Source organism: Pagrus major, chromosome 17 (genome assembly GCF_040436345.1).
Source record: "Pagrus major chromosome 17, Pma_NU_1.0".
NCBI classification, from domain to species: domain Eukaryota; kingdom Metazoa; phylum Chordata; class Actinopteri; order Spariformes; family Sparidae; genus Pagrus; species Pagrus major.
Window position 1 is genome coordinate 29,496,574 of NC_133231.1, and position 15,788 is coordinate 29,512,361.

The 15,788-nt window shown below is 41.2% G+C and overlaps 1 protein-coding gene across 1 annotated transcript in view; it reads left to right on the plus strand.

Annotated features, from left to right (window-relative positions):
• The window catches only part of LOC141012539 (semaphorin-7A), a 48,286-nt gene extending 32,698 nt beyond the window's left edge, over positions 1-15,588 (plus strand). The window contains exons 11-14 of the mRNA XM_073486045.1: positions 10,310-10,425; positions 11,447-11,619; positions 12,140-12,195; positions 15,239-15,588. Coding sequence (XP_073342146.1) covers positions 10,310-10,425; positions 11,447-11,619; positions 12,140-12,195; positions 15,239-15,588 — 695 coding nt within the window. The remainder of the gene's footprint in view (positions 1-10,309; positions 10,426-11,446; positions 11,620-12,139; positions 12,196-15,238) is intronic.
• The last annotated feature ends 200 nt before the right edge of the window (positions 15,589-15,788 follow it).

A 15,788-nucleotide genomic window follows, 5' to 3' on the forward strand; every position in this document is an offset into this window, starting at 1 on the left:
CTCTTCAATATTGCATCTTCTCTTTCACTTGAGGACACGAGCCATACATATTCACAGGCTCGTTCCAAGTGGAGCTCATCAGGCTGCATAGTTAATTTCAAGCGTGCTCACGTATCTCTACAAATGATTGAAAGAGGTTCTCTGCTTGAAATAATCCAATCTTTAGTGATTAAGGCAGGCAGACAGACAGACAGACAGCTCTGTCTGATGGATAGTTGCATTATAGCAGTTTAAACCATTTAGAGGAGTAGAAGTGGCGAGCCAGGGTCCACCTCCGGACCAGCGATGGTGAAAATCGAAGCAGATGCATTTCAGCTAGCCCTGGGACATTAGTCATCCCTGGTGATGGAAATTCCAATAAATATCCTGCACAAAGACGAGCTCAGAGCCCAAAACCACACCGTTAATCTTTGTGCAAGAAAAGGCAGTGTCTGATATTAGTGTGGTAGCCTGGAGAGCAAATAACACTGAGCATTCGGATAATAAATATCTTTCAACCGGATGAGATCAACCTCAGTGTAGTTCCCTCCGCTGAGGACTGGTTTCATCTAAATTCACACATAATCTATTTAGTGCACCCCGATGCATTTTCCCATTTGTTCTGGTTCATTTAAGTCTGGTTGGAACTACATCCACTAAATTTTAAAGGTGGACTCGATGGAGTTGTTTGGTCTGCATTAAACAATCTCTGCTTTGTTTGTAGTTAAAACGCAAAGATTTATGCAATGGTCAGTGTTTGCCACACGCGTAAACCCACAAGCTAAACCAGATATATTGACTTGATTTATGGCAGCCATTTCCTCATCATGTCTCCTCCCTCTTGACTCTATTTGCCAGAGCTCCTGTTGCTGCTCTGCTTGGCTCTAATTTGATTTTTTCGGTGACTTGCATGTTCTTAATTTAAAAAGTGATCAAACTGGAGACTGTAAATCTTAAAAGCAAGAAACAAATGAATTGTGCAACAAAATACTTAGGGAAGCAATATATAATATAATATCCATACTTGATCAGCACGCCTCGTTTTACAGTTTAAGTTTGGTGAGCTGCAACTCGATCCGAGGCTCACTCTCTCAAATCCACTTCTATGATCTCTGTGTTCTTTGGGGCTTACAAAAATGCGGAAGTTCAATATGTAGTTCAACATGTGGGTCTTTTCCATTTGCTTTCCATTATCGGTGACATTTCACGACTGCAGCCAACCCATGACAACCCTCCCTTCTTCCTCTCGAACAAGCCTGTACTGTTAAATTCAACTCATGTCTTTGCAGAAGACTGATGAGAAAGACATCTCCTTGTGTTCAGCTCTCAGTAGTTGGCGTCAACCAAATCGCTGTAGTTTCTCTCCCGAGTCCTGTACTTTCAGTTATTTGCTTCATTTCACTGTTTCATCATGTTTCTTTCAGCTGTTTCAGGAGTCGTAACGCTGAAACATTTCTAAACATTTCATTCACAAGCCTAATAATGCTGTAGTCTACAAACACTGCCTACCCACTTCCCATGGTTAGTACCATTGTTGTGTGATGTCAGACAACTGCTCCCTTGTGAAGTCGGGGTAGATGGATGTGACCCAAGTTTACAAGTAATTTGATTGGTTCCATTGTATTTTTTAAAGGTCGGACATTTTCATGCAGCGTGTTGTCTGGAACTCAGCTTTATGGTTGCTGTTTCAAGCTGGTAGCCCTGTTGTGATGGAGATGCAATTTACTGCTGCGCAGGCTTGTACATTTCTATGGAAAAAGGCCCAGTGGAGGGAAGTTTACCATCGTTCATTTGCATACACCGCCCACATTGTAATGATTCAGATCTGGTAGAAAATTGGCCGTTAATCCTTTATTTACACAGTCTCGTAAAGATCGATATCAATTTTCCAAGAGAGACCTTTGCACAGGAGTAAACATGCACAGTCTAAACACAGACAAACATTCCCGACGACACGCAATGGCAGTTTGTTGACATTAGTTTCATATTCAAGAAGACAATTTAATGTGGTATTCAGAGACATGCGACAAGAAAATGAGATTTTTTATCAAATTTAAAAGCCCCCTCATATCTGATTTGATTGAAATTTGAAGATCATCAGGGAATCTGTGGAGTTTTTGACCTTTTTAAAGGGCTATGGAACAGAGTGGATCCAAGTTTTGTTTGCCTCGGCGGATCAAAGCAAACACTCATTGGCTGCTCGGCACTTAAGCTCGAGTACAGCGACTAGACTGTGCAATGCACAAGGGCACCTTGATGGTGGCTGTTATAAAAGTAGAGAACATTACTCATCTAATTTCCTCTCATCCAAGGCCCTCCACACGCAGAGGCACCTATCTTGTTTATTCTAGTCGCAGTCGTCTGGTACTTTGATGTATTTGGAGGCTGAAGGAATTCACTTTATAGTGTTGACCTAGACGAAACTGACAGGGCGGTGCCATTTAGTTTACCAAGTCCTAATTAGATAAATAGCTTACCGTATACTCTCAGTTTAAGACCTGTCTCACTAGTCTCAGTGGGACTTCCCTGTGAGATGCGGGCTGACAAAATCAATTTCTCTGTCTTTTGATCATCCGCTAGCAAATAATTCAGGAGAATTTGTGAATATAATAACCAGCTTCTTCAATGTCTGTCATCTTGAAAACATGGCAGACAAGGATATTAACTGCAGGCGGCTGCAAAATTACTTCCTCACTCATAATAGACTCGAGTTAATGCCGTGGTTCTGCCAGAGTGCCGTCCAGTGTCTCATGTTTCCTAAAAAAAACACACATTTAGTTAATTTTAAATCAAACTGAAATAAAGTCTTGGGTTATTTAATTTAATCTGGTTGTGACCTGATTTCTATAGATAACACTCAAGAGTATTTCTCAGAATATCTTCTTTCTCAGATAAATACCGTCCTCCAAACATGCCGGGGTTGAATGTCCCAGTTAATGGTTGGTATTTCAAGTCTTTTCTTGTGGGTCTTCTCAGTGCCAGTTCCACTCTCAGTCCCTTTTGGTCAGAAGTGTCTCTCAGTCCAGCTGTTTACAGCTGGAAGAACAAGTGTAGAGACAGCGCTATATTTAAAGATCAGAGTAGAGTCTGGGGATGCTCAGGGTCTGTTCCAGTGGTGGTTTCTACTTTGCTGAGCTTATGGTCATTAAAAGCGATACTGGTTAACAGTCAGAAACTGAGGAAAAGCAACAAGTGGGGGAGATTTACTACAAAAAAGAAAACAAAGAGGCAACTAACAGAACATTTCACAGAGTTGGTATGAAGTGCGGCAGCGCTGGACTGTATGAGAAACCTCATGTGTTTTTTAGGCATTAAAGAATGTAAACCTATTCTAGTAGTCACCAAAAATAAAATTATGAACCTAAAAAAAATAGAATAACATGTCTCCTTTAAGCAATTAAAACACTTATTTAATCTTAGAGAAAGATTGTGGTTACAGTCAAATAGGTTGAGAGGAATCTGATACTCCTCACCCTTTACATTGCTCTTTTTACATGAGGTATGGCCACAACTAACAATTATTTAGACAATTAATCGATTAAAATGTAAAATGTCTTGAGACTCAAAGACAGTTCATTCACCATCATCAATGGCAAAGAAAAGCAGCAAATTCTTAAGAAGCTTGAACCAGCTTGAAAAAGCTTGGCGATTTATTTTTCAGTTCGATTCACTAATTGCTTAATGGGCTCATCGATGCAGCTCTGTATTAAGGACACTACTTCATGCTTTGTGAACTGTAAGTTTGCCCACCATGACCCTAAATCCCAAGATAGCAGCTGTGCAGAGCAAGGTGGCTGCGTGACTAAAAGATTCAAACAAAAACACCAACTAAACCATCTAAAACTCAAACTATTTGCAGAAACATCATGAAAAGACAAAGAAAACAAACTCCTGGAGCTATTATGATCTGATGTTGTAAAATACAATTTGTCCCTAATGTCCGAAAAGAGTCAGAAGTGACAACTCAGGAGAAACATAAATGAAATCACTGATCCGTGAGGCTGAACTGCAGTCAGTTAGCTCTGCAGACACGTGCCAGCTGGAACCACCAGTGCCGGATCCACAATCTGCAGGCAGCTACTTAAGTCCAACAGCCCAAAGCCGTCTGTCTGTGAGCGTGTTGTGTCAGGGCCCTTAAGAGTCTCTTAGATTAAAAAAAGCAGCAAAGGAGCTATGAAAGGTTGAAGACCCTTGAGAGCCCCGAGGAGCAGGTTGCTCCTGAGGCTGGCGACAGTTGAAAATGGAACAAAAAGGAACAAGCCGGAGTGATAGACTTCCTTTCCTTTAGTAACTTACTGACAGATTGACCACCAGAAGAAGTAAAGCTGCTCGGACCGCTTCAGTCATGGAGGGCGATACGTCAGCAGGCTCCCCTCGAGGATGGAAGAAATGTCAGAGCCTCACACTTGTTTCAAGACGACTTTATGTTTAAGATCAAAAGCTATTTTATTTTCTCACAGTGTGACATTAGAGTAGGCAGTAGCTTAAAGGTGAGAGAGACAGACCAAGGTGGGGGAGGTAAATGACTATAACTCAGTGTTAATGTGCAGAGCTTGTACCTCAGAGAGAAGAGAAACAGATCCCGTTAGCAAAAGAGGGCGAGTGTGAATCTTTAGCCCAGCAAGGAAAAATGAGTATATCAGCCATCTGTGCAGGAGTCAAAGCTTTTAGATAATACAGGTAAAAAGGTAGTGTGGAAAATGTTGTCTGTAAAATAATATGAGCTCAGCAGACTCCACCTGGATAAATAAAACTAAAAAACAGATTCTCTCAGCAGATGCTGCAGGAGTTCAGCACCGTCACCCTTCCCCCCTTCACAATGACTCCCTGCTATTTTTGTGCTGAAACACTGTTTTGATAAAAGAGCTGAAAATAGCCGGAGACGGGCCCGAAGAAACACATGAGAATAAACTGGATGAAATGGGGAGTGTTATCTTTGACTACAGAGGGGAAAGAAAAAAGATTTGAAGTTTATGAAAAGGAGATGAGACAGTTTGAGGACGAAAGACGTGACAGCAAGAACCTGCCTGCCTAATTACAAATGAGAAAAGCGCCTCATGGAGGGTGCATTCAGGAAATGAAGATGTTAGATAAGAAAGGTATCACTCCAATCACATTTTCACAGTGGGGGAAGGTAAAATAATCTTAGATGTGACAAAAGACGACAAAAAGTTTGAACGTCTTTCTGCAGGGAGCCTTTAAGTCTGTTAACTCATTATTTGTGAGGGAAGGAGCAGTTGTCTGGAGGCGGGGAGTTTTGGAAAGTTAAGATTTCATGAATATCTCCACACTCAGAACCAAAAAAGGCTGAAGGTAATAATATTGAAAGAGCATGAGACTGTGAACAGTCTGGGAGAGTGATGCTGCACTTAGCGGAGTTGTGTGAGTGATAGCTCACAGCTGGAGTAATGCCTCCTCCATTTTCCAGGCGGCATCCAAGAAAGCACTTCTGACCAACAGGGCAAATCTGGAACAAAGGTGTACCAGCTTCCATCAGGCCTGTGAGTCTGCTGGAGCGCTTTGTTTGGAAAACAACAGGGAAATCAATTTAATTAGGCAGACTTCATTTGGACCGAATTAAAGTTGGAGTTGTGACCGAGCCTGGGAAACCAGTCGAATCTGCAAGCTCATGTTTCATTTAGTCTGGCAGATACTTCTGGCCAACCTCCCGTTCAGACATATTTCCCTGCGACTCGGTTCATCACAAATTTATCTAATACGAGGTGGGTTTGATCAGTGACCGACTAGGAAGCCTCGCTGGTCCAGATTTGTAAAAAATCAGACACGTTTTGACTGAATGTTGGACTATGCACATGTGTCCAGGCTCACCAAACTCAGATTAAACTGCCAAATTTTCCAGCATGAAATGTTAACAGAAACACATTTTAGTGTAGTGTTGGGGTATAAAACAAGATAATTTCTGAGCAGGCTGCCATTTCTTCCTTCCTGAAAACAAAGTGAGCAACGCTCTAACATGCTACATGTCACATTTGGTTGATCTGATTGGTTGTAGGTCTGTCCAACTGCATCCAAAGACATTTCAGTCTGCACCCCTTTGAACTGAAAACTTCCAGGACTAATACACATTTGCGAAACAGTCTGGTGAGCCTAGGCTAGCTGTGACCATAGCTCATGAACATTTTTGCAGCTAGCTAACAGAAGCTATGCTATTGTTCCAGCTTGTGGTGAGGATGGACATTTATATGTTAGAAATGGTATAAATGACCAGATTCATCTGAAATGGGGCCAATGGACCTATTGATCCACTGTAATTTGAGCCTATGTGCGTCTCTGCCCTGGTCGGAGCGCTTGACTTTACCGTCTGTCAATATTGTGTGGAACAAGATCCATCTGGACATAAACAGGCTCTAGGGGTGGTTTCACCCTGCACTGTTTTGTGTGCCTATTATTATTATTATTATTATTTCTTACTGAGTATGTCTATCGGCAGTGAAGACCTTACAGCCCTTCCTGATCACACATCTTTGTGAAGATGGTTTCTCCTTCATCCTTTTAAAACAAGATCCTGGAATTTAATTGATGTAAAAAAACGCTCTCCCACAGCCATTTTCTCCATGCAATAACAAATTAGTTGCAGAAACAGGACAAAATTTCTCACTGAGTGTCTTTTCCATCCACACTTTGTGCTTGCACAGTTCTTCAGTGCAGGATAATTACCTGGCCTGAGGTTTGCTGGGTCGTAATTTGATTAAAAAAACACCCACAAAGCACAGTAATGAAGGTCTTGAGACCAGACTTTGACACAGGGCCACAATTAAGTGTGACCCACCTAAAGGGTTTAATCATGTCAGTTGATATTGTGCTCTAGTGGTGCATATTCCCAAATATATTTTATTAAACCAGTTGACATGCAGTCGGCCTGGAACCTTTGAGGCCCCTTATGTTCTGAGGCCAGGGGTTAGTGCCTGCTTTACTCAACCTCTAATCCAGAGGGATAGCGTAATGGCCAGTGGTTACAAATGATTCAATGTAATGAGTTGAGAATTAATGAGAAATCCGATTTTCCATCCTTTTGTAACATCAAATGGTCCTCATCTGATGCCGTCATTGAAAAGATGCCAGCTGGAGGAAAGAATAAAAGCTTGAGGAAATTGAAAACTCCAAGTAATCAAAAAGTAAAAAAAAAAAGCTGCTACTTGATTTCCATTGCTTGCTGTGTTCAAGGTGTAGGAACCTCTGTCCATCGCCTCTGCATTATATTGAGGCCTGTTGTTTCTTGTTAACCCTTTCATCTGGATGAAGACGATTTACAGGCTACAGGGGTGCCATCTTATCTCCTGGCAGAGAGGATAGTGTTTCCTGGACCATAAAGACTTCAAATGAGGACAGTTTTAATTAATTTACAACTAAACTCCCATTTCTGAACTCTCTTTTCCCTTTGACCAGAACCTCCTCACACAGGTCATGAAGTTACCTGTGTCAGTTCACCAGGAAGGACGAACGAATGTCTTCAGAATGTGTTAATACAATGTCTTTACATTTGCAGATTAAGTAACACGCCTGATCACTTTCTACCTATTTCTCTCTCTGTCTCTATGACTTCTGATCCACAAACATTCACAGAGTGGACATCGGACACCTTCTGACGTGTTTTTCTATGCTGTTACTCTGTCTTCTTTAAATTTATGACACATCTGGATGCTATCTGCTCGCATTCCAAACCAAATGGTCTCTGTATTCTTCCAGATTTCAGACCATTTCTAATTAACCATTAAGTCAGTATCTCACAATCTTATTTCTTACATATTAAGAAACAGTAAGAGAAGCTCATAAAATTGATCTTTCTCCCGTTTCTCTACGATTAAGATTGACTGAAATCAAATTTTAATGTTTAATCTGTACTGTGTTCGGTGGAACCACAGCACCTCCTGATGGTGAGTCCTGATACAGTTGGACGAGAAATATTCTGTTTAATATGTTCATGGTTATAACCAGTAAATGACTCTGATATGTCTTTGTTTTAACAAGTATTAAGCTGAATATGTATAATTAATGTTTAATCACGTCATAATCCTTGTCATGATAGACAAAGTACATCTATTGAGCCATGGTGAGAAACTGAGAAGGTGAAGCACGGTTTAGTTCAGTGAGTTTCTGTGAATCTTAACACCTCCACTAAATCTTGGAGATAAAAGCCGGTAAGCCCCGCCTAGACACGCCTCGATTTGCGAATAATAAAACGGAGAGATCACGTCTCTCGAGTCAGTTTTAAGTTTTTGTTTAGTTTCAGTTTGTTTACAGTTTTGTTTTTGTTCAGTTTAATTTTGTTTAAGTTTTTCTTTTGTAACTTATTTTGAAGCTCTTCACTTTACTTTGAAACACGCTCCAAGACAGCGATCTCAACAGAAGTGCTCACGCGTTGATTTTTCTCACTTTATATTTTTCGCAGTATTGATTAGCTTCTTTTATTAAGTTTGTACCAGAACGAAGTTCTGTTTTAATTTGTTTTATACCGTTAAGTATCGTAACTCGCTTTTGAAGAAGTAAACTTAATTTAGATTACCTTGCATTAACTAACAACGGAAGATCCGCCTGATCAACGTATCCTCCTCAGTTATTTTATTCAAGAAGTTAAATCTAGTTTACAAAGTCAGAGCCTGAAAACCACTCGAAGAAACGAAGAAGAACATCTTTATCACAATCATCATCACGACACAGCAACTTGCTGTGTCCGAGACCGTGCAAGCGGTTTCCAACGAAAGACAGACTCTGTGACAAGCCCCCAGCGCTCGCTAGCGGTATCATCCCGCTGGGCATTGAGCCAAGATCTGCACCGGATCGGTACGGGACCAGCTGCCCTCTTCCTAAGACAACGGACCGAGGTGCCCAACCGACTGATACCGGACGAGCTGACCCCGGCCATCGGACCGCCAGCTAGAGTTGCAAATCACCCGAGGGAATCCGCTGCCGCGGCCCGCAACTCGGCTGAGAAAGTAGGCTCTCCATCACTCACAACAGCTGGATTCACACATGATACATGAGATGGTCTATGGCTCTGATTCATATCTTTTAGCTTAAGAGAAATTCGGTTAGGGTCTCGTTAGTATTAAAAATTACTACCGTAATATTTAAATGCTTCAACCTAACCCATGATCTCACCATCAGCCTATATTCCACTAATAACCCATTACTTAGTTATTTCACATTTCCTGTTACCTGTGTTATTCATTTAAATTGCCATTTCATTTATTCAACCTGAATTATTTAGTCAATAAACATATTTAACCGCATGTCGTTGTCTGTGCAGGTTTGTTTTTAATGTGGAGAACCGATGGATATGTGTAGAATTCACTACTTCATATATGAGATGAATAAATTGATCTGAAATTGATTAAAATTGATACAAGTTAAACTTGTCCAGTCGAATTTGATTAATTACCTCCGGATTATTCAAATAGACAAAATAACGGAGGTGGTGCCCCATTAACGAGTGTTTATTATTAGTGTATCTCCTACAAAGGCAACCCACTCAGTAATAAATGTTAGCCAACTACGATTCTGCAAAACCACAGATAGGTTCAAGCTGTACGTTTCTTTAAGTTGCAGCTTTACTTTTTTGGTCACAACTAACATGCTTGGAAATGTGCCGAGATGTCCATCAAAACACCTGGTTCTGCCACCACAAACACGCCTGTAGATGGCTCGAATTCCAGTGAAAAATATACAGGTTTGGTCGCCACAAACACGCCTGGATGTATCCAAGGTCTCATTAGAAATATCCAGGGGTATATCTGGCTTACACTCACCTGCTTGACAGCCTCGTCCCCTCCACCTCCCACTGTGAAAGTCAATTAATAAACATGTATGTGAGAGTGACAAACTTTAACATTAACTGCCACCTGACTGGGCTGGTTCTACAGAGCTCAACCTCTGAATTTCACCCTGCTATCAGCAGCCAGAGTAAAACACATTTCCTCGTCTGTATTATTGTAGCCAGTACTGTGATTTTGGATCCATCCATTGAGGTTAAACAAGGACACTTAGACTGTTTCTCTATCCAGAGGAGCTCTGCCTCCACAAATGCCTGTTCAAAAAAATCTGAAACTCAAGCGTGCCATTTTGCTGTCAGCCCTCCAGCCTCCTTTTAAGAGTGGAAGCTGTCCAACTCAAATCCATGTATTTATAAAAAGCACTTTGGACGGCAGAACAAGGGCCGCATATCAGGAAAAGGAGAGAACCGCCAGAATGCACAAATTTTAACATATGACACCGAGGATGTTTCATGTCTTTTTCTGCATGTGTGCACTTGCAGAAGTGTTCTAGAGGACGCTCCGCTCCATTTACGCTGTCTTCTCCTTCATTTCTACAGAACAAGGCAAAGTTCTCAAAGTTCTTCACACCAGCGAGGGGGTCTTCATCATATCTCAGTACTCCATGTTTCACAACGAGGGCCCTGTTCTAAACATGGCCATCGACTCCCAAAAGGTACGAGGAGTAACAGAACGCAGTGTGGTGGAGGGTGATATAAGCTGCATGCTTTCAACATTAATAATGTATCAGGGCTGGTAAGGGCTGCAGGCCCCCCTTTAGACATATAGGGTACATAAATCACACCTTAGCTGTACAGTATATTGTAGCTATGAAGTAACCAAGGTCTCAATCAGAGGAAGTAGGACTCTGGATTTTAAGCCTTAATTCAGAATTCATTGGTAGAGAGTTAAATCCGAAACAGTTACTGGAGCTTCACAGCAAAACAGTGATGCAAAAAAAGAAAAGGAAGAAAACCCTATAAAATGGCTCCCTACAGCTCGTAACAAGTCCCCAGCTACTTCAGTTGTTTAGGAGAAAGCTGCAGCGCTGTCTTGTTGTGAAGCTCCAGAAATATTTTGTTACTTACGAAACTTCACGCAACTTCCCATCAGCCTGGGGGCGAGTAGACAGTGACTGAATTCTCAGTTTTTGGGTGGACTGGTTCAGTGAAACTACATTTGGTGGATTTTCATTCTAGGCAATTTGTTTATCAAAAGAAATACACCAGAAAAAAACAAACAGAACAGCTCATTAAAGATTCTGAAAAATATCTACGTTGACAGAGTAAAAAGTTTCTTGTGATTGTTTGTGAAATTTCTACTAAATTCTAAATGTGCATTTATCTCTGAAAGCAAATATACTTACATGGATGGACAAGGCTGTTTAATGTTTTATTTAGGATTATACTAGCTTTTTATGAATTATTAAATATCTTCCAGTCGTGTCATCTGTAAAGAAGTCCTAATTTTGGGGTTTTAGTTGAGGCTTTTATTCTCCATGTAGGTTTGAAAGCTGTTTAAGAGGCTCATCTGTCATAAACAGAACACAAATTTAGGAAGACACTCACTGCTTGTTATTATTTGTATGTTTTATTTCATAAAACCTGCCGTTTTGAATAACAGAACATCACTGGCTGATTTATTCCTGTAATACTGGCGCTGTTCTTATATACGCTATTGCATCTCCTCTTCCTTAGGGACATCTGTATGTTGGTACGGCGATGGAGGTCCAGAGGCTGCCGCTGGCTGACTGCAGTCGCTATGGCGACACTTGCAGGGAGTGCATCCTTTCCAGGGATCCATACTGCGGCTGGGACAGGGCCAGGAGGAAGTGCATTACCATCCCGCCTGGATACAACGTCACCACTGGGTATGATTGGATATGAGGTCACTGCTGCAGAACTACATGCATCGACTGTTTGTTTTTTTTTTTACACGAGCCACTATCGACAAAAAGCAGTGTGTCCGTGATCTGAAGCATAATTATATAATTAAAGAAAGATATTCTGTTCTGGGACGCTGTGGATGACAATCATTGTCTCCGAGGTGATGAAACTTGCTTTAACTGTGAAGAAACTGCAGTTCAAAGAGAAACATGACATCACCAAAAAGAAATTCACGCTGAACTAATAATGTGTTTCACTCAGCCTTTAAATTGCTTTGGCTTGAATGGATTTTGTGCATTTCCAATTTTAAGAGAGAATATAAAAATCAATCATGTGCTGTAATAAGCCCCTGACTCTTCTCTCCTCCCCCCCTCCCCGACATTGTTGAATGATTTGTCTCTGCATGTTTTAATTTGTGAGTTAACAGTAGCTTGATGTGGAGCCATTTGTGAAACTATTTAACGCCGCTAATTTTTTTTTCTCATCTCTATTATTTTCCAACAGGGCACTCATTCAGAATCTGGACCATTCGAACTCCTCGGTTTGTGGGGAAGCTGCTGGTGAGCCCTTATCTGCTCTCTCCCACTCACAGCTGCATCTTAATTAAACCAAAATAGGAACCTTTTCTGAGCAGCTACAGTAAAAAGATGATTATCATATAATTGAACGGAGTCCAAAACCCGCAGGGAGAGATTTTTTTTCTTGCATCATGGTTTGCCCTGTTTAAAAGCTCAAAACCCAGTTATAACCCTGAATGATCAGGACAATTACTCCTCTCTAAAGCGAAGGATATCTCCTCAAGGGATCGGATTTAAACGTTGTATTTATTTCCAGTCTTGTCAGTGGTCCTGCCCGTGGATACAAGAGCAAGCTTCCATCTGTTTCCAATGAAAATAATACTAAAGATGATCTTTAACTGATAACTCAAAGCAAAGGAACTGCACAATGCAAAGTTTCATAAAATCAAAATAATTCCACTTTAGAGTTTGACAGACATGCAGTTAAAGGGGCAGTACACCCCCAAATCAAAAAATCCACATTTCATCTCTTGCCTGTTGTGGTATTTATTCATCTAGATTGTTTCGGTGTGAGTTGCAGAGGTTTGGACGTATCGGCCATAAAAATGTTACCTTCTCTCCAACATAATGGAAGGCACTCGGCTTGGGGTGCACACTCGAAAAACTCAACAGCAATGTCTCTCTCATGACCCAGTTACTACAGGATAATGCACAAACTTCACTGTGAGCTGTTTCATGGAGGAACTATTGTCTTTCCGCATTACCGTGCAAGAAGAAAACATGCAATTACTCACTTACTAATTTGATTTACTAAGCTAACTGAGCTCACTAAATCAAATCAGTTTTATTCACATAGCCGAAGATAACAATCACATTGCCTCAATGGGCTTTACAGTCTGTACAGTGAACCACATCCTCTGTCCTTAGACCCTCGAAAACCCCTGTAACAGGTCAGAAAAAATTAAAGAAATGTGTGGAAGAGCAACCATCCCTCTCCCAGGACAGACAGACATGCAGTAGATGTTGCATGTACAAAGCTAGCTACTGTTGCAGCTCAACCAAGGAGCATGCTGTTTACATCCCTTGGGTTGGAGGATGTAATTCGGTAGAAAGAAAATAGTTCCTACGTGAAACTGTTCACAACAAGGTCTGTGGATTATCTTGATTAACCTGGTCATGATTTCTTCAAAGAGACATTTGAAATGTAAATTTTTTGCACTTAGAGAGCCACAAGCCCATTATATTTGAGAGAAGGCAGACCCTTTCTACGGCAACATCTCCAAAACTCATCAAGTCACACCAAAACAATCTAGAAAATATGTATTTTTGATTTGGAGGTGAACTGTCCCTGTAAGAAACACAAATAATGAAGCTGTGCTAAGCCTTCCTTAGTTACTGTTGCTACGTCGCACTGCATTTGTGCAGTTTACAATGACGGCATTCAAAATCATTCAGTCAAGAGTCAAGAAAATGTTTTCAGCTGAAATAATAACCTCCACTGATTTTATTAGCTGTTGCACACTAGCTGGGTAAATAACTTCATTACTTGGTTAAAAACTCCACCTCTGACTTTTTATGGTTTGCAGCTGACTCCTGATAATAAGAACCCTACAAAAAATGTATACATACATTTGTTGGCTACATTGTACAGAAATCAATAGGTCCCAGCATCCTCATCTGTTCACCATCAATGTAGAAGGTAAAACGAAGCAGCACTGTTCTTGTATTCAATTCAAACCTTTATTTAAGCCTTGAGAATCAAAGAGGTTTCCCTCATTTGATGTCGATGATAGATCCACAGAAAATATGCAGAGTTGAAACATTTCAAACATATTCAACACTCTGTGAAAACATTGCACACCAAGGTGAAGTGTTTTTAGATCAACACCTTGAATTGTCCAGGGGGAATGATAGTGCAGCGTTTCATCAAAAAATGTAAGATTAGACTAACAAGTCAAACTGCAAAGACTGCTTTTTCTAAAATAACACAATTACATAATAAATTGGTTAGACTCCATCTGCGGCCCGTGTTACACCAGCTGCCACACAGTTGGGTTCAGCAGAAAATCATTTTGAGATAGTCCTTGCCATGACCTCTCTGGCAGTCGTGTCAGAGCTCCATCCCGATGTTTACTCATCAGTCACGGCGAGGTCGACACTTTGGTGTCTTCTTTAGAAATGAAGCTTGAAATTTCCGATGTAGGGGTCTCGATTTCTGTTCATCCACAGTGGACCAACTAAAAAGTTGTTATTCTGTTATTCCAACTATGCAAGAAACTTAGAAAGCATTGCTTCAGTGTGACTTTTATTTCTCCTGCAATCATCATGGTTGGATTAAGCTGCTAGCTAAAATTAAGCTGCGGGCCCCTCCTGACAACTTGGCACAGGGCCCCCGCCCCGACAAGGCTGGAGATACTGGAGAACACACCTTAGGGCCTATCATTTCTGTTGATAATGTGATTTTGTGGTGCATATTATCAAATTAAATTGCAGCTAATCAAATAGCAGCAAACCAAATGACACAAAATATAATAAAAATGGGGACTTTGGGTCCCTAAGGGTCTGGGGCACTGAGGCAGGCGCCTGCTCTGCCAGGTTGGTAATCTAGTCTTGGCAAATATCTACAAAATGACTGGTGTTTAGAGCAGCAGAGATATACAGATGGGCTGGATGACTGTTGAGTTATCAGGTTTCACAAAGAGAAGTACAGTCGGTATCTGCAACAATTAGATTAGTTGTCAACGTAATTAATGCCAATTATTTTGATAATCATCTAATTGGTTTGAGTAATTTTTTTAAAAACAAAAAGTCAAAATTCTGTTTCCAGCTTCTTAAATGTGAATATTTTCTGGTTTCTTTGCTCCTTAATGACATTTAACAAACATTTGAGGACGTCATCTGGGCTTGATGGATATTTCACCATTTTCTGACATTTTATAGACCAAGTAACTAATCGATTGATCAAAAAATTAGTCGATTAGTCGACAATGTAAATGTTGATTGTACTGGGCTAGCAACTAACTATTATTTTCAATTTGAAAGGACTACTGTTGGTATGAAACTCATCATTACTTTGTCCCGACAGCTCTGAAGCAGCGCCGAACTTCCCCCAGAGAAGTATTTGTGCAGTCCAACACTACCATCTTTCTCCCTTGCCCTGTTCGCTCCTTCCACGCCACCTACCGCTGGGAGAAAGATAACTGCGTCAAGAACTATCCCTGCCTCTTCTCCGGGGACTTCTGCGTCCTGGGGCCGGTCATCGACACGCCCCTGAGGGAAGGCGTCTTCCGCTGCATGGCCACTGAGGATGGATTCAAGGTGGAGGTTATCTCCTTCAGGCTGAAGAACAACGGCAGGCTGCTGGCCGCCGCCTCGCTGGCCTCCACCTTGGGGCCGTCGCTCCTGCTCGCCGTGGTTACCCTGTGGCTCCATTAACTGCAGCTAATACTAATGCTAACCCCTCATCCTTACTGGCTCCCAATGACAGGAAAGACATGGAGCCGCTGTTAGGAGGTTAGGTTCGCAGAGCATTGAAGTACATGGTTGGGTTAAACGGTGACAACTCACCTTTTTCTATATCGATTTTTAGAGAGTCACGAATACGTCGTTATATGTTGATTGAAGGATTAAATTCT